General features: G+C 45.8%; 1 protein-coding gene across 1 annotated transcript in view; it reads right to left on the bottom strand.

Moving 5' to 3' along the window:
* LOC142563825 (uncharacterized) overlaps positions 1 to 18,677 on the bottom strand; it is a 99,072-nt gene that overhangs the window by 67,341 nt on the left and 13,054 nt on the right. Inside the window, exons 3-9 of the mRNA XM_075674510.1 lie at positions 17,479 to 17,605; positions 16,481 to 16,617; positions 8,046 to 8,196; positions 6,154 to 6,326; positions 3,126 to 3,375; positions 394 to 671; positions 139 to 256 (exon numbers count right to left, since the gene is read on the bottom strand). Of these exons, the coding sequence (XP_075530625.1) occupies positions 139 to 256; positions 394 to 671; positions 3,126 to 3,375; positions 6,154 to 6,326; positions 8,046 to 8,196; positions 16,481 to 16,617; positions 17,479 to 17,605 (1,234 nt within the window). The remainder of the gene's footprint in view (positions 1 to 138; positions 257 to 393; positions 672 to 3,125; positions 3,376 to 6,153; positions 6,327 to 8,045; positions 8,197 to 16,480; positions 16,618 to 17,478; positions 17,606 to 18,677) is intronic.

Raw genomic sequence — 18,677 nt, 5'->3', positions numbered from 1 at the left:
GTCGTTCGTGTATCAGCGTCATGGGTGGGCGGAAATATTGTGGCACGCACTCACGTTCGTGCTCGATCTCTTTTTGTAATCTTCCAATAATAAGTATCAGTGGCATTTCCATTGCACACGGAACAAACGAAGACTTACTTGCATACATCCTTGTTGGTTATGGTGATTCCTCTTCCTTCTAAGTCGGCATAGAAAGCTACGGCGCAGTAGGAGTAGCGGCGCACAAATTCCATGTACTGACAATTCGGTGGAATGCCTGAAACAGGCAATACTTCTGTTCAGACTGGGAGCTGGTGCTTGAAAGTGTGCGTTGTCATGAATCAAGGGAAAATGTTAACATCTGGATGGATCAAAGTTTAGAGAGAAAGAGAAGGAGGGGAATGGGAATCTTACCAGTTGGCGTAGTGAAGGTTCCCGTGTAAGTGTCCGTTTGCCGACCACCACCACCCCCACCACCCCCACCACCTGCACCGCCCCCACCACCCCCACCTCCACGAGGGGTGGTTGTACCGCTCAAACCGGTTACTGCGGTGCATTCCAACATTCCTAGTGTTGCGATCAAGGAGTTTCTCACGAACTTCATATTGCCCGTAAGTTCTGCGTGGTCTCTTATATTACATTCGTGCCGCTGCTCCAGTTCATGAGTGCATGCGTTGAACTTCGCTATGATCCTGCAAAAAATAAAGTTATTTGAGGAATTAAATCGCGTACACACCGATCTTCCGTAATTTATTGTTTTCGTGACCGTGCGACAGTTAAATAATCATTCACGCCCGACAAATAAAGCGCTCCTATTGTTTTCATTGATCTTCAAGTGACTAGCAAAAAATATGTTTTGCTACAACACAGTACCACTGTTAGCATTTTGAGTACCAACAATTGAAGAAAAAAAAGAAATAAACGCAGGGTTAGGGGTAGGGGTGAAGTGTCATAGCTATTCAACAATGAAACCTACAAGGAAAGTAACGTTACGCGAACACGCTGTGTAGGTAAAGCTTTTCTTTCGTCGTGCTTTCGCGTTGCAGTTCACATCAGGTAAGGCGCTAAACTGTCAAAAATGAACCCTAGAAACTTTGACTATAAAAATGTGCTACTTGTGCACTGCGGGTGCCTCAGCATAGTTCGGTTACGGCAGCCGCATGACTCCGCAGTCCACCAGGCATGGCTCGCCCCATGGAACCTTTCATGAAAATATCGCATAGACATTTTCAAGCGGTGGCTGGCCCTACGTCCGTTGTTGGTATTGTGGGGGCAGCTGCTTCACCAGCCGTGCCGCACATCACTGGGAACGCGACAAAGCGCAGGTTGCCGGACGTTTCAGCTGACCATATACTTACGTCACAAAGCTCTAAGCTGAATAGGCGTCGGCAGTCTGTGCACAATAGTCGCGCCTACCAGACACGATATGGTCTGGAGCGCGCAGTAAAGCAAACAGAAACTCAATATGAATGCTTACAGGGGCACTATAACGTAAAACTATTCCAATATATTTTTATTTCAATTTACTGACGTCAAATTTGCTTAACCGCCGACGCAAGCATCGGGCGGTGACCCGAAGGGTTGTCTAAACAGACAAATCAAACGCTCTCCTCGTTCACAGGAAGTCACTTTCGTTTGCTTTAAACACGAATAACATTGCCTACACTGAGCTGCTTGTCTTATCTAATTGACTGACAAGAAGTGAGGAGCGTGCTCAAGCGGACAGGGATTCAATGGGACCGAGCCAGTGCACTGAAAATCGATAACCGAATGAAGAGGGTAGTGCCGGCGTCTGCGATTGGTCCGCTTTCCCTTACTTAGCTTGCGGTGGTTGGTCGAAAGTGGCGGCGGCATGCAACGGAAGGTTAAAAATGCCGTTAAAACGGACCCTCAGCAAAGATGAGTTGGCAGAGCGAGGTCGTATACGTGTCGAAAGGGCTCGATAACGTTATACGGCCACGCAGAAAGTTTTGTTGTACGCAAATAAACCCATGCTCTCCGACAGGTGCGAGTATCCAGTGCCTGAGCGATCGGCGACAGCCATCTTTTATTCCTTTCGGAATGGGGCAGTCTCCGGCTATTAAAAAAAAAGCTGCTTTGTTCAGCATATTAATTCATCTTTAACGCGTAGACGTAACTTTGACGCAATGAGTTTTCGCGGTTTTGTGACATCGAGTGACAGACAGGTGAAATGGGTGCCGCCTGAAACCTTTTGACCAATAGCAGAGGGTTAATGGCGGAAAGGTGTTGAATCAGAAATAATAATTTTTCTTTTGTTCGGTAGAATCATGCATAATCAGTGTATACACGTCATGTCAGATTGGGAGCTATCGCGGTTTTCGTAACGTCGCGTGACAGACTGGCGAAGTGGGGGTGGTCCAAAAAAAGTTTTTGACCGATCGCGGAGCGCTTATTGCTGAAGTGGAATAGAAAAGTTTGGAATAGCTTTATGTGATAGCGCCCCTGCAGTGCTCCTGACTTTCACTCAATCTGCTTTTCCCTTCATTTGCCGAGTGAGGCTACAATCCTACATTAAGTCCACCGTAATTTTCCGGCATGACCTTGCAAGCACTATCATTCGCTGTATCCCGCACACTGTCTTCATTTAACGCAGGTATTTGCATACAAAACTAATTTCACGACACTTAATTTTGCTTATATGTATTCGCTCGCACAACGTAGTCACGCCCTCCAAAGTAGCCCTCGCATTAAAGTTTGAGATTGTTGGTTTGGTATGAGGTGTAGCTGAACCAAAGCAAGGAATGAAAGTACCCGAGCGACTAACAAATTGTTCAGCTCCTATTTACCGTAAGCAATGAAACATGCCTCCCTGTGATGCGAATTTCGGCGCGAATGAGCCTTAAATGGTGCACCAATTTATGCACCTACGTCCGAAGTAGCCAGTGACAGAGTACTGTTTTAGCAGTTCTTAACCATTTACTCCCTCATTTCTGTCATGATATGAATACAGAGAAAGGGGAACAAGCTGGAAAGAGGGGGAGGGGTCATTTGCTTAAAGTGGAGCACTCTCGCTCGTCCACTCTGTTTACACCTCGGTGGAACATTTGGGCGTTACATCTCAGTGGAGCACAGAGCATGGTGTGTTTTATCGTATATCTACAAGGTAATGACGCAAATGCACTTACTCGCATAGCACCAGGCCGTCCGCGCGTAGCAGGGGCTTTCTGAAGGCTGTTCGAGGGACGACAATGGGCTTCTGGCGCTTGCGGGAGCTTCGCTTGCCCTTCTTCCGTGAATAGGCTCTCTTGAATTTGGTTTCACCGCGGTTGGCCCGCTTCACCAGCCTGTTGAACTCGAGACCGCATTTGAAGAAGTCGAACAGGACTGCTCGCCCCACGCACTTCTGCTGTGCGTGCAGCATACGTTGCTTGCTGCCTGCAAGTTTAAGTCCACCACCACAGGCTGAGAAACCGAAACATGTTCGCGATTGCTTTTGCGAGTCTCCGCTCTCATCTTGGCTAGCGTAGTCGTCCATTCGTGTTTATAGGCCCTGATAATACGCTTGATAGTTCGCATTAAGTTCAGGCAGAAAGCTTAGAACAATTTTCCTTGAATAACATTTATCACCAGACACTGATGTAATCGCTTTGTCACCGAATCTATAGGAGGAAGCGCAGTGTCACTATTTATTCAGCACCACATAAGCTGTAAAGACTGTCGTTAGCCGTGCTCACACGGACGACCACGCATAATGGCATCGATGTCGCTAGCACTCGTCCAGACTTCGCTTTAGCTTTAAAATTTTGCTGAGTTGGCCGCCCATTATACTTATTTGCGCTGTTTCTGGATGCTGAACCCCCTATGCAGTGCGTTACGTTAACTGCATGCATGCAAACTATTCTAAATAAGATCCCCGAACGACAGTAACACTGCTGGGCTTGTTGATGGGCTAGTGTCAATGCCTACTGCGGTGTAATGCGACGCGAAATGATGTAAGACCAGGACAGAATGGGTATATAGGATCCTGTTCTGGTCTTACTTCACAGTGGTTCGCGTCTTACTACGCCATAAACTGCAAGGTTTCGCTAAGTTTGAGATCCACTGTTAATTAACATTCTCTGTGTCTTGAATCGCTCCGTTAAGAACATCCAAGTGATCGCCTCTGTACAAAGCAGAGATCACCCAATCCGCCGGATACGCTATACTTCAGCTTTTACTTTCTTTTTCTTGGCCCCAGCACATTTTAGCGGAGCATTAAGCAACCGAGTGCGTAACATGCGCCAAAATCAGGCTATATGCTTATAATTTCCTTCATAGAGAAATTAAATTCAGCTGATGATCAAACCGAACTAGTTAAATGCTTTATTGATAAATAAGATTGTAACTCAGATATTCAACCCGTGCACTTCTAATGCCACTTTCTCTTCGAAAGCGCAAGTGGCGCGTGTAATAACACTATAGTATACAGGGTGTTTTTTTTTCTTTTAGCTGCACCACATTTTAAAAAAAATTGCCTGTGGCAGATAACGCAATTCTAATCTTTGATCTAAATCACTCAATCAGGTCGCCATTACTTCTACGAGAAATCAAAATACTTAATTAAATAATCAAGACAATTACGTTTATTAACTTTGCAATTATTAAAATTACGGCCACTATTTCAATCTGCGAATTACAGCCGGTGAGTTCACAAGGCGCATTCCCTTGGAACGAATTCTCAGGATTGCACTAGTTTCGATATATTAATTTTCTAAGTGTCCGACAAAATGCATTGCCCGCCATGGTTGCTTATTGGCTATGGTGTTGGGCTGCTAAGCACAAGGTCGCAGGATCGAATCCCGGCCACGGTGGCCGCATTTCGATGGGGGCGAAATGCGAAAACACCTGTGTACTTCGATCTAGGTGCACGTTAAGGAACCCCAGGTGGCCAAAATTTCCGGAGTCCCCCACTACGGCGTGCCTCATAATCAGAAAGTGGTTTTGGCACGTAAAACACCATAATTTTTTTTAATGCATAGGTGTTTCAGTTACTTTTGTGCTTCAATTAATAAAACAGTGTTTTCTTAAGAAAAGTAACTGGAACGCCAATGCATTTCGTCGGATACATTGAAAATTAATATCTCGAAAGTGGTGCAGTCCAGTGGCCTGCCGCGCCATCAAGTGAGTGCCTGTTCACGCCACACTGCATTCCCCTCTCGAATAAGCGACCTCTGTTCCTCCCTCTGTCAATTAATGGATTATTATTATTATTATTATTATTATTATTATTATTATTATTATTATTATTATTATTATTAGCACCAAGACCATTGAGGTTGTTCCTGGGCACTTTATAAACAAATATGATTGATTGATTGATTGACTGATTGATTGATTGATTGATTGATTGATTGATTGCATCAGGTTGTTGCGTGCTGGTCGCACAACGTTATTAAGGGTAGTGGAGTGTTTTACAATGACATCTAATTAATTCTCTGATGCAACTTTCGCTACATAAATAAGGCTCTGTACTTCTGGGTGTATGCACCACTAGATCTTGGCGAGCATAAACTATATATGTCTATTATAGAGATTTCAAACAATCATTTGTGATGTTCTAAATCAATGCGATGGTAAAAATTTGAGCGTAAACGAGGCTAACGATTGGCATACAGCAAATTTGAGAGAGCAGTTTTAGGTTAAAATAAGAAAGAATATTGTAAAAAGTAGATCGGAAAGAGAAGTAGAAAGTAGACCGGAAGAATGAAGTTTAGATAAATCCTTACTGCCTATCATTACCACGCTGGATTAAAGGCTGCACCAGTGACGCGCCTATATTAATTATAATTTAGTATGAGACTGTATGACTTGTACCTCCCACAGATATTTCTCATTGTCAATACCACATGCTCGACAAAGGCAAGCGCGAGCTCTCGCTCTCATGAAGTCATCCTTTTTCCGTGCTTACGGTTATCATCTGGAACCAACTTCCCCGCGCCGCGGAGGTCCCGTGGTCTGAGCTTTCTTTTTTTCTACCTCAGTGAAATTAGGTTAAGAGAGACCGAAGTTATTTTCCTATTATATTAGTCGCAACTTCAAATTTTCTTTGTATTATGCTTTGCAGGGTAATTTGCCATGCCGTTTTCGCTGCATGTACGCTTCGTGCACACTTCTTTCTATAAAATATCTTACCATTATCACGGCAATTAGAGCGAACGTAGCTATAACACTCACTTGAAATTTGTGAACGCTGAGCCTTGGGCATGCCGTCCGAACTGCAAGCCACTCCTTGGTCTTCTAGAGCTCCGCTTGAGAAGTAGGAGACATGTTTACGTAGTGCCTCGTCCATGAAGCAATCCGTTGAAGAAAGTGCCATGGATGTGCATTTCTGATATTCGTGCACGGCCCTAAGAAGAAGTAACAGAGTAGCACGATGTCACAATAGCACAATAACACAGAAGGCGCAAAAGAATGCGCGCAGGTAGGTCTACGTGTTTGTGTTCTTTTGTGACTTCTGGCGTCCTTGTTCCCTGTCCGCGCTACGATTCGCTGGTTCCTAAAATCTCCTCACATGTCCTGCTCCACTGTTCAGAGATAATCCAGGAGTCGCTGCAAGTGCTAAGTGAGTCGTCTGTCTAATTGCAGCGGAATTTCGCTGCAATTGCGAGCACTATGCAACCCAGTGAGCATGAACATGTATCAATGTTCGATTCTAAAATGCATCAAGCAGAAAGGGTAATCGACTGGGCTTTCACCTTGCGTTCGACCGGTTTTGCAGTTATACAAAAAAAAAATGCTTTCAGTCGTAGACATTCTTTACACGTCATTGAAACCTAGATGCCTCCAAAGCCAGTTAAACGGACGGAAGCCGAGTAGCTGCAGTTGTGCTTGAAGACGGTACTGAACCAGGTTTAGCTTCGCATCCCGTTGTGGCAACAGTCCTATGTGCGCTCACTGTTTGCCCTATGTGCGCTCACTAAATCTCGTTTGAAGGATGTGGAACGTGTGTATACTGGGTGTCCCAATTAACGTGCGCCAGGTTTTAATAAATAAAGGGAAATTTGTGCGTACACAGCCAACTTTGTCTTTTGATAACCACCTGATGAATCCTACAGTATTTTTGTTATCTGCTAATTGTATAATTTGTGATGTCCTGCTAATTTTTTATTGGTGAAACGAAACACGTCAATACGTGGCTTCTAGAGCAGTCCTGAAAACGTGGGTGTCAATTGCTTGCTGTGCACTATATTTAGCGTCACTTCTTCCCCTTGATCAAGGAAACCTTGAATTATTATCATCACCCACCGTGGTGCTGTGGTGGCTTTGGTTTTAAATGGGGGCGAAATTTAAAAACGCCCGTCTACTGTGCATTGGGTGCACGTTAAATAACCCCAGATTTAAATAATTTAAATAATACTAACTGTATTATTATTATTATTATTATTATTATTATTATTATTATTATTATTATTATTATTATTATTATTATTATTATTATTATTATTATTATTATTATTATTATTATTATTATTATTATTATTATTATTATTATTATTATTATTATTATTATTATTATTATTATTATATTCAAAGTCCTCACAAGCTCTCAAAAGGAGTCAGCGTGGTTAGAAAAGGTTAAACAATAGAAAAGAGCAAATCACGAAGAACACTGTCGTGGCATTCAAAGGTTTTTATCTTCACCGCCTATGGCTTCGATTAGCTTTGTTCCCCGGTGCCTCAGTGAGCAAGCTTTTCACTAAACCATGTTGCCGCCATCGCTCGGTTTCTGCCAACCAGTTGTGCTGTCACCATGTTTGAGTCCACACGCATAAGTTTTGTCGCTTTCATCGTTGTCCATCATCAGCCATCATCATGCGATACGTGCACTAAGGGCTTTGCAAGACAATTTGACGCTTCAGCACATGGCTTTAAAAAGGCATCGATATAAGCAGCATTCCATTCAACTATTTTTGTCTCTAATAAACAGGTGATAGAGTGGACGCTACTAGTCACCGCATTTAAGGCCTGCGGAGCAATGAGCAATTGCATTGACAGACACATATCTGTGGTGCGTGCGTGCCCAGAGCTATGTGCCTGCCTTCACCAGTCAAAAAGGAAGTCCTTACTGGCACAGTAGTCTTCGGTCTTCGCTGATCCTGCTGTCATTCTTTTCTGTGACATAGTGGAACGCTAAGCCACACAGAAAGAATTTGCGGAGCGCCGAGCGCTTGTGGCAAGCCGACTGATCACCCATTTGTGGCGCGTACACGATGTGATCTGGAAAGAGAGGAGTCCTGTAACTCGAAACGATCTAGAAGGACTGCTCTGCTGAGCACTCCTAAGTACAAGGACGAGCCAACAAAATTTGTTTTGAGGTATTTCCGTAATGTACCGCAGCTTTAGTCATCCGAAGCCATAGTGAGCCATTGCATGCATGTGGTGTAAGCGCCTCCTTACTGTATACCCTTCGCTAAAGGCATGGTTTATATTCAAAAGGGAGATGGACATTTATTGAAAGCCTTCGTCAAAAGAACCGAAGCCACTAGCAACACGAGTGCGGCTGAGTCCCGACTGCGCCGTGTCGTGTTTGTGGAACCTCCTGGCGCAAAAACCTTTGGAAAGTAAGGACGAGAGATCGCCGTGCTTTCAGCTGCTCCGAGCAAAGTGGATGCAACAGACGTTCCCGAGCTCAATACGATCATTCGAGCCGCAGCTTCCTTTCTTTTGACTAAGGCTGCTCATGCACCAGACATACCGTGTCCGGTGCACATAGGGTCGCGTTCTCTTTCAACAGCACCCTGCAGGCCGCGCGGATATTTTAATCACGAGATCAATAGCAGGAAGAAACAGCGGGTTGTGCCGACTGCTGCACGCCTTCAGAACAAGTATAGAACTGGAATGATTGCTCTGTCTAAGCCCCGCACGTCAGTGTGTAGCACATCCAAAAAGAAAGACATCCTGGGGCAGCCATAACGCATAATGTGCATACCGATGATGTGCCCAATGCGTATACCTGTCAACATCCGCCTTTGTATTGTTATTCGCACTTGATTCGCGACTAAGGCGAACTCACCGCGCGCAGGCGCATGTGGTTCACCCGGCCAAGATGTCCTATGCAAAGGCACGCTCTTACCTATGACATCACTGCAAGAAACATTAAACTGCTCGATATTTTCCCTGATGCGATCTTCCTCTTTCTCGAGGAAGTACTCTTTCTGGGGGCAATGTGTCAACTTCATAACTGCTCTGATGCATTCGACGTACGACCGAAGTAACCTAGATGAAAGAAAATAGCGTCTTATTGCGGGGCGGTCGACTTGTGTCATGAAACCGCTTTCACTAGCTGCTTCTCAGTCTGCTTACTGGCAGGCATAGTCGCTGGCATCGGTGATGTGCTTTGCATCCACCTCGAGTATGCCCTCGCACTCGTTTCGACCGCTTTCGTATACGAATCTTCGACAGATCATTTTATCTGTGCGGGAAAAGTGCGAAGTGGCTTGCGTGATCGGATTCTCCTCAAACAGATTTGCATGAAAACTAATACGTGAACAGCTGACGCAAAAAAGCCCCGTTAGGAAATGCGCGATGTCATTTTGACGGCCTCGGCGGTCGCCATGGCATCCGCCACTGGCGCGGTAGCTTGGCCCCATCCTTTCGCTCTATTATACGTACGTAGGTATACGGAGTGATCCGAGGCGCTATGCATTCTACGGAGCTGCGCGCATTTTGAGACGTTGTGGCGGTCCCTGCGTGTGGAAATTTTGCGAAAATAGTGGTGTCACCTTTAGAATCAGCTGATTTTCAGAAGGTTGTTCTGTTTTGAACCGCCCAGCTCTACGTTCCTGGACGTGAAACCGTAAGTGTGGTTGGATAGAACTAACTGGCGACAATCCAGCGACACTGTTCCGTGAAACTCGGCGAATCCATTCCAGCAAACCAGCTCGAAACGAAGCTCCACATATTTCAAATTGATCCCGATTCGCGTTATTAGGTATTTCATATACTAGTTTGTTGAAATACAAGGTCTTAGTAACATATTTTGGGCAGTAAGTGTAACTTAAACGTTGTTCCTGCTTTTGTTTAGATTTTTTTTTTATTTCTGGTAAAACACGTTAAAGGTCGAGAAAAAATTTTTTCCCGGCAGTTATGACGAAACGAGCACAGAGATGCGATCGTTGCTTAATTCCGCCAAGCTCGGGTTAAAGTAGCAGCAGCAGGATGCATAAGAAATAACTTGACAGCAGTTTAGCCAGAGAACAATTTCTCCGGTCAAGATATTATGTAATGTTGTAATCGGATATTAATTATAAATGAAAGGCAAATTAAGTGTTCCTTTACCTCAACAGTCAATGACACCACACAACTTGCTTGACAAGAGTGCAATTTCGAATTGTAGCCTTAACAGCTTGCGGGTTCTGCTTACCGTATAGACTCGTGTAAGGACTGCACCCCTAACTTGGTAGCCCAAAATTAAAAAGAAATGCCCAACAGAGAAGCGATTGCGCTCGGTGAATCAGCGAATTTTGGCGCGCTGCGTACTCCCACGTGTCGCTACTAGACGGCGAGAGCTGTGCGTTGACCTCTGGTGCAATCCGGTGTTTGCGCAATTTTGACAGAACGTTCGGTCCCGTGTAAGCGCCGTACCTCCTCAAAATTGAGAGAAACAAATGAGGCCCTTACATGAGTCTATATGGTAATTGCGGATTCTATACACCTATGATCACTGCCTATATCATAATTATCACCCAACACCTGGAGTAGCATGCAAAGTGATCAGCCAGACTAACATCGTTACATCAGGTATCTCTCTATTTCTCTACTGCACATTGTGCGTAATTTATTTATTTTTTCAAGATAGAAATGTTTCCAAGTGACAAAGGGTTACTGCATAAATTTGTTACAGCTGTTTTTGCTTGCTTAGAGGTGTACCTGGTCGTGTATGATGGCTAACGTTCCTTTGAAAATACGCCTAGCAAACTGAGTTGGTTAAGCTGCCTCAGGATGCACTGCTGGCTGTATTGAAATGCGCTCTGAAACTCCCTATGAAGGCACCTGCGTAGTATAATAGCAGCCGGATGCACTGAACCTTAAGTTGGCTTTGACCATCTCGATATAGAATATAAATAAGGGTGCTGCATTGTTTCTCCAAAGCAAGAGCGCACCATGTATCTCGGTAGTATGTCCAGCATCCACTTGTCCAATGGACGACCATATGGACAATAACGCCAATATGCCAGCGTTACGAACAATCCTAGCATAAGAACCTCTTGTAAATACAGGTCCTGTTTTTATTAACTCCACGTGTCAAGCTAATCGTATGAAAGCAAGCCTGCCGACTATGCCCAGAACCGACAGGGCTCAAGTTGTGCCCCAACGGCAACGCCACGTTGTCCTCCGATCTCGCATCGTTAACATTTTTTGACGCGAAAGCGTCATGGCCCATTGAGCGATAATGCCGGCGTCCGTAGTCCGTAGCAGCGAAACCGCACCAAAAGCCACACTGCCATTGTCTGCGACGCCGCGTCGCGAGCTGCGCCTTGACGAAGCAAAGCGGGCGGAACGCCTGCTGCCGCGGTAGCAGGCCTGCGCACTCTGCTTTATGACGCCGCACTGCTTGGACCGAAATTTCCACTGTCACGCCCAACATGACGAAAGTGGTGACGTCAAAATCACCGTGGCTTGGCAGGGTGGGCGAAAAGAAACACCTGTTGCGACGCTGGACCAGTGCCAGGTGTTTCGTGAGGGGCGAGGGCTTCGCCGTGCCGGTGGCATGCGGCGTTGGCACCGCAGGCTGCTGTTTGCTGGCTCGGACAGCACGTACCGCTATGGTACATTACTCGCAGAGTAAAACTCGAGGGGCCGCTCAGCGCCGTTCGATCCGCCTTTTTCATTTTCCTGTGCTGCCCTCTGCGACACGCCGCTGGAAACGTTTTGGAAGGGTGCCGGGGCATTCGCCAGTTGATTCGTGTACCTGCGCCCACGTGGATCGCGAATCATTATTATTGGCTTTTACGGGACTGCATGCCGTTCCTGGAAGCCATGTAGCACTCGCCGACTACTGGGTGAGCAGGCCTGAGTGCGGTCTTGTGCAAACAGTGCGGCCGATAAAGACTCGCAGAGTTTCGTCTGCCAACACGGCTGCCTTTGAGTTTGTTCTCGGTGATTTCTGCACTTGGACCTCAAATTTTGTAGTCTTCTTACATACTATATGGACATTTCGCATATTCAAGAAGGTTTTGAGCGCAGTCTTCCGCGTCGGATTTTTCAAAGCGGTGCACTTGTTTACATCGACATCTACAGCCACAAATTGTTGTTAGTGTCAATTATTATGTAAAACATGCATCGCTGATATGAAATCTCAAACCGTAGCTAAGCATACGTATCTGCGCATATGTGCCGTGTTCTTCCACCCTGAGACGAGTCAATATGAGCGGCCGACCTACTCAACGGCAGTTGTGATCCAGATATTACAGGCCGTTAATTTATTGCTGACTTGCTTTTTTTTAACTCCATCATACCTACCGTTTGCGCGTGCCATAAAGCATTATTAGAGAAAACTGTGCTCGCATAAGCGCTCATTTATAGACCGTGTTCTCTCTCGAAAACGCGGATACCATCACTGACACCGTTGATATAACTGAGCTAGACGGTTGTTTATATATGCTGCTGTATATCGAATACACCGTCTCTTGTTTCCCGTTGAAGCTGAAATACACAGTGAATCTCTGGAATTGAGAAATGTGTCAACATAATAACACGAACGGACCCACCCATCTATGTGACGAATGCGACAGGCAGCTTACGGGTACGATGACGCACAGATGTTGGCACAGCACTATGTCGCCGCTTGCCGCATATTGTGTGCGCGCCGTGCGAAGTGTAGCTGATTTCAGATCGCTAAGGCCAGAACTGAACTATAAAAGCAGCTTCCTTTGTTCTAAATGCTTACATTTCAGTTCAGGACCGCCAGTGGCGGGCGCACGAACTCGTCGCCGCCAGGCTTAACCTTCGCTGAACCGTACCAACATTGGCTCAAACTTCACGTGCGCGGTTTGAGAGGGTTGAAGCTTGTGCATTTCAAAACGGGTAGGCATGTTTGACTCATTTTAAGCACGATTCGTTATATATACAAGCGAAGACGTTCTCGCTATCGTGTTGTAGGTTCGACAGCCGTTCGCGCGGAGTTTGGTTGAACGATGGTCGGCACGCTGATTTTCTCGGTGCCGTTGGCAAGAAAGCCCGTCGCAGTACGATAACTCGCGCTCGTCGGTTACGTTATATATGGCTGTGTCGTTGTCGGCCTGGTATGATGGTTTCAGTGATGCATTGTGCTGAATAGAGCGTCCTGTCGTCTCGTATCGACCCAGTGTTACCGCTCCTTAGACGAGTACGTGAAGTCAGGCACGTGGGCTATACCACCACCAGCAAGTGAGGATCCACGCTGCAAGAAGACTTCGTCAGCAACGTGATGTCTTTAAGTGCCGTCCAAGCGTAACGCATGGGTTTTTCGTCAAATTTGCTAGCCATCGATGAAATGGGGCAACTACATGGCTCACGATGTAGTCCGGACCACTCGGACGAACTCCTGGCCGCTTTCTCTTTTAAAGTGGAGTTGCAGTCTTACGCTGCGCACGTTTTCGGCACCGCACCGACGTCTACTACTAGTGGAGTTTCAACGCGGTGCACGGCACGAGTGTTTGCAGCAGCGCGCATCCGAACGGTTTTTTTTTTCGGGGCACTTTCTGGCGCGCGGCAACGCGCGCGACCCTTGCAAAACGTTTCGCGACTAATCCGTAGGGCAGGGTGCATGGGCCGTCGCGCCATGAGAAAGGCGGATTGAACATTAAGGCTTTTCGCATTAGAAACTCGTAAGTGCTTAGGGGTCCTCGGATTCTTATCTTGCGTGCATTGATACAGAAAACTGGCTATTTTACGACAACGCGGATAGAATTCCATTTTACACTTTCGTTTCAAGATCCCCGTGGTTTCAACTGCACTCATAATGTAACCAGGGGCGCTATAACGTAAAACTATTCCAAACTTTACTATTCCAATTCTGCAATCAGCCCTCCGCGATTGGTCAAAAACTTTTTTGGACCACCTCCATTTCACCTGTCACGCGACGTCACGAAAAGCGCGATAGCTACCCATCTGATATAACGTGTACACACGGATTATGCATGATTTGACCGAACGAAAGAAAAAGAGTTATTTCTGATTCGACGCCTCTTTGTCATTAGCCCTCGGCTATTGGTCAAAAGTTTTCGGACTGCGCCCACTTCACCTGCCTCTCACGCGACATCCCAAACCGCAAAAACTCACCGCGTCAAAGTGACGTGTACGCGATAAAGATGCATTAATATGCCGAACAAAACTTAATTTTCTTCTTAATAGCCGCAGGCTGCCCCGTTCTGAAAGGAAAAAAAGATGGCTGCCGCCGATCGCCCAGTCACTGGCTACTCGCACCTGTCGGAGAGCACGGGTAATAAAGCTTGTTGCGTGGCCGTGTAACGCTTTCGAGCACTTTCGGCCCGTTTACGACCTCGTTCTGCCAACTCTCCTTTGCTGGGGATCCGTTTTAGCGTCATTCTTAAGCTTCCGTTGCATGCCGCCGCGATTGTCGACTAGCCACCGCAAGCTAAGTGAGGGAAAACGGACCAATCGCAGACGCCGACACCACCCTTTTCATTGGGTTATCAAGTTTCAGTGCACTGGCTCGGCCCCATCGAATCCCTCTCCGCTTGAGCATGCTCCTCGCTTCTTGTGAGCCAATTAGATAAGACAGGCCGCTCAGTGCAGGCAACGTTATTCGTGTTTAAAGCAAACAAACGTGACTTCCCATAAAGGAGGAGAGCGTTTGATTGGTCTGTTTAGACAACCCTTCGGGTCACCGCCCGATATTTGTGTCGACGGTTACGCAAATTTGACGTAAATAGATTGGAATAAAAACGTATTGGAATATTTTTACGTTATTAGCTTCTTCCATTATTCGATTGATTTCAGCGGCAGTGCCAGTTACAAGAATTGATAAAGCTTCAAGCTAAGAAGCTTAAAGCTAAAGAATAAAACTTAGGAAGAACACAGGACAAAGCGCTTCCGGTGTTCTTCCTAGGTCTCGGTTTTCGCAGCGCTTTTCCATCATGAACGTTTATCAACACGCCCAACTGACAGCTGTTCTGTACCTTACGGTATCGCATTCGCAAGGGCCTGTTAGCATTGCAGCTTTCGGTTCTTAACTACCTGAGCGGAGTATCATTCTTCTGTTTCGGAAACGAGACCTCAAATCATGAGACTTATTGATCAAATAAATTCAAGCTATCAGCCGGACAACCTTCTCAAAGCTAGTTCCAATAAACGGCTTGACATGGGCAAAGATAGCCAAAAAACAAGAGGAAGGTTTAATTCGGATGTTTTCAGGATCCTACTCGTTTGAGGTTAAAATAATCGTTTACATTAAAATTTTGTGTATGTGTTAGAGATGGCTGAATTCGATTAGCACTTACAGGAACAATAATAGAAAACCAGTTCTCATCGGTTACGACAATTCATCGCGCTTGAAAATCAGAGTGATGGCATTTCAGTTGCTCTACACATCTTCAACGCATGCAACAAGGCTGACTGGGAATTCAAACGTACGTCAGGTATGGCTCTAAAATGCCACTTTTCTTGTTTGTGCGTGCGTGTGTGTGTGTGTGTGTGTGTGTGTGTGTGTGTGTGTGTGTGTGTGTGTGTGTGTGTGGGTGTGGGTGTGTGTGTGTGCGTGCGCGTGTGCGTGTGCGTGTGCGTATGTGTGTGTGTCAGGAAGGACTGAAGCAAGAAGATGAACTCCGCTTATGATAAGCAGTACGCTGGGGCTGGAGGACTGTACGCACCAGCACTATGGACGAATGTGGTACGACACCCAAGAATGCCGCTTTAGTTCACCGGACTGTCTTTAAATTGGGCCTGAATCCTCGAACATCGACGAAAGCACAGCATGTACCTCAAAATTCTTCATGTGTGAACCCCTCTCTACAGCTGAAATTTGAGCAACGCAAGAGGTCGCACGTCTATTTGCTCATATCAAATCAATTCCTTCTCGTCGCAGTAATGCTTTCGGCCTGCTGCAGCAGAGATGGAGTCACGAATCGTACTAGTTAATCGTTGGGGCCGTATGTCGCAAGGTAAGTGATAAGCCGTCAGTATATTCAACGTGTTCAAAACTAGCGCGCCGCGCGACAGTTCGTCACTTACGCAGCGATACACTGATAGTCGTTATTGGAACCAATAACTGAAATTCTGCTAGTGAACGCCACTTACAATCAGTTTATTTTAATCCCTACAATACCGAGTCATATTTGTTGAGACCACACACAGGAGACCGGCGAAATGGGTGTTACATAAACATTCTTTTAGAGAAAAGGGAAGAAAACGCCGCCATGCTGGACCATTAAAAAGGAAGTGGCATGACTACACTGCCAAGTCGGTGGGTTTTAGCGAAAGCTTGGAAACACTTCAGCCGTTCTGGCACTGGGCAAAACTAAGACGATCTTTGAAGGATATTGCGAGAGCTTATAATTACCTCTTTCGCAGTTCAGACTATTCGCAAGCCTGTGCTGCTCAATGTTGGCAAGTGCTTTCTCCATTATGTCCGCATGGTCATCGCATCTTGTTGACCGCAGTGCGTCGTGGACACAGCTGTGATACGTCTTGAAGTAACTGTAAGACAAAACATCCCAGGTCAGATTACCTTAACGTGGAAGCCGTTATTTCTCTTCAGCTCTGCCCTCATCTATAAGTATCGTGATAGAGCTGCTACCCTCGGAACCTTGTTCCAACAGAAGGGCTGTCTAATTATTGATTGGTGGGTTTCATCGTCCGAATCTGCATATGGGCTATCGTACGCCATTGTGCAGGGCGCGTGGATTAATTTCGATCACGTATAGGGATCATTTTTCCGGGCTGAAATGTGAACTCTGCCGCCACCGGAATGCGGCACCGAGAATCGTACACGCAGCCTCGAGGTCACTAGCACTACGATACTGGGTGGCGTATCAAGAGGGGCCTTGGTTACTCAAGAGGGCTGCTTGAGGGCTAGCAGTAAGGGGGGGGGGGGGGGGTTGCAGTAACGTTTTGTCTATTGGCATAATGAAATAATGTGGATGCCAGAATCTGCCGTGAGAAGAGCAGGCATTCTTCTGGTGGGCCTTGGGGCAGTTCGGCGACGAGCGCTGGTGTATCACTTAAGTGAGGCTGATGAGCCTCTATACTGAAAGTTGAACCGGTCTTGGACACTAATGCACAAACTTAGGCAGTCGGTTCGCTAGACCGCTTATTAAAAATTGGGCTGCAACGATACGCCCTACGTTTGCTCTAGAATAGCATTATACAATTTCGCACCTCCATTTAGTCGGAAAACACCCCACCTCAGCACAAGAAAGCATAAAATCAATCCGAGCGATAATTTGCCGCGAGTCCGAATGCTCTGTCGGTCAATGTGGCCGTCATATATTCTTAACATGCTGTGTAGCGCAGGCCGGCAGTACACGTAGCGCGGCTATGTGCTACCTTTTCCCATACCTGCACTTGACGGTATAGTTTTCTGGCGATGCCGCTATGACATCGTTGAACACTTTCTCACACTCATTGGTGAACTGGAACAGAACGTCTTGGTCACATGATGATAGTCTCCTTTCTCCCGGGCTCACTGCAAGAAGAGAGATCAACTTATTCACCACTTATCAGGATATGTTTATCGAAGTGTAACTCTTTCATGCAATCGCCACGGATGTCACTGCCATAAATCCGCTTAGTGCAAAAAGCAATACCGGCCACGAGAGGGCGACCACGGCGCCAAGATCGCATGCGCCTCTCCTGGTCTGAGTGACGCTTACTGTATGGACTTACAAATAAATGATCCTGTGCCCTCTAATTTTTTTCGTTTTTCTGATGTATTGCATACATCAAATATAGTCTGGTGAGGATCAAGTAGAGCTAAAAAGTTAATGAGCAATTGGCAACGGATGTTCAATACAGGAAACGGAACTAAATATTGCTAAATGTCTTCATATGAACGCAACTCGTAAAAAGATGTCATTAATGTATACGTACAACATCAGCGACGTTGTAAAGAGAGCTCTAAGTGAGTTCAAATACATGAACATATGTATAAACTCTAAGCTAACCTGGACCACTTCATAGTTTCAGTGGCAATAAAAACATTTTACCTGCTAGGAAATATTGCACTTCTAAAAGTGAGCTCGTCGCGTACACATCATTAGTAAGACCTATTAAAATGCGCAGACGTGTGGGATGCACGCAATAAATCCGACATGATTTACATTAAATATGTCCGGACGAATGCGTGAAGATTTATAATACAACGGCTATGACAGAACACCATGTATGGGTTAGTGTCTTTAAAGAAATAAGCGTTATTCCTCGTCTTGAATCAAGCCGAAAGCTGCACCGCATTCATACACGTTCCAGTATATAGCGAAAAATGGAATTCAGTAGTAATATGCTGTATAAAAGGACAAAAATAAAGAAGTGAGAACATGGCAAGATGATTGCATTGCCGCAAGAGAATACAGAAGTACGCTATTTTTCTTTGCTACCTCAAACCATATCATAAAGGGACATTGAAGAGGTTGCAGCATTGGGAAGATTTATGGTGGTTTGGAAGGCTGGGGGGGGGGGGCGCACTATACTTCAACTTATGAAGTTATTTTCTCGATTGTGTGCGTAGCAGCGCCGCAATTCACCAATTAAATTTTCGT

Source organism: Dermacentor variabilis, chromosome 1 (genome assembly GCF_050947875.1).
Source record: "Dermacentor variabilis isolate Ectoservices chromosome 1, ASM5094787v1, whole genome shotgun sequence".
Lineage (NCBI taxonomy): Eukaryota > Metazoa > Arthropoda > Arachnida > Ixodida > Ixodidae > Dermacentor > Dermacentor variabilis.
The sequence above is the reverse complement of the archived record's forward strand: the minus strand, read 5'-3'. Positions and strand labels throughout refer to the sequence as shown.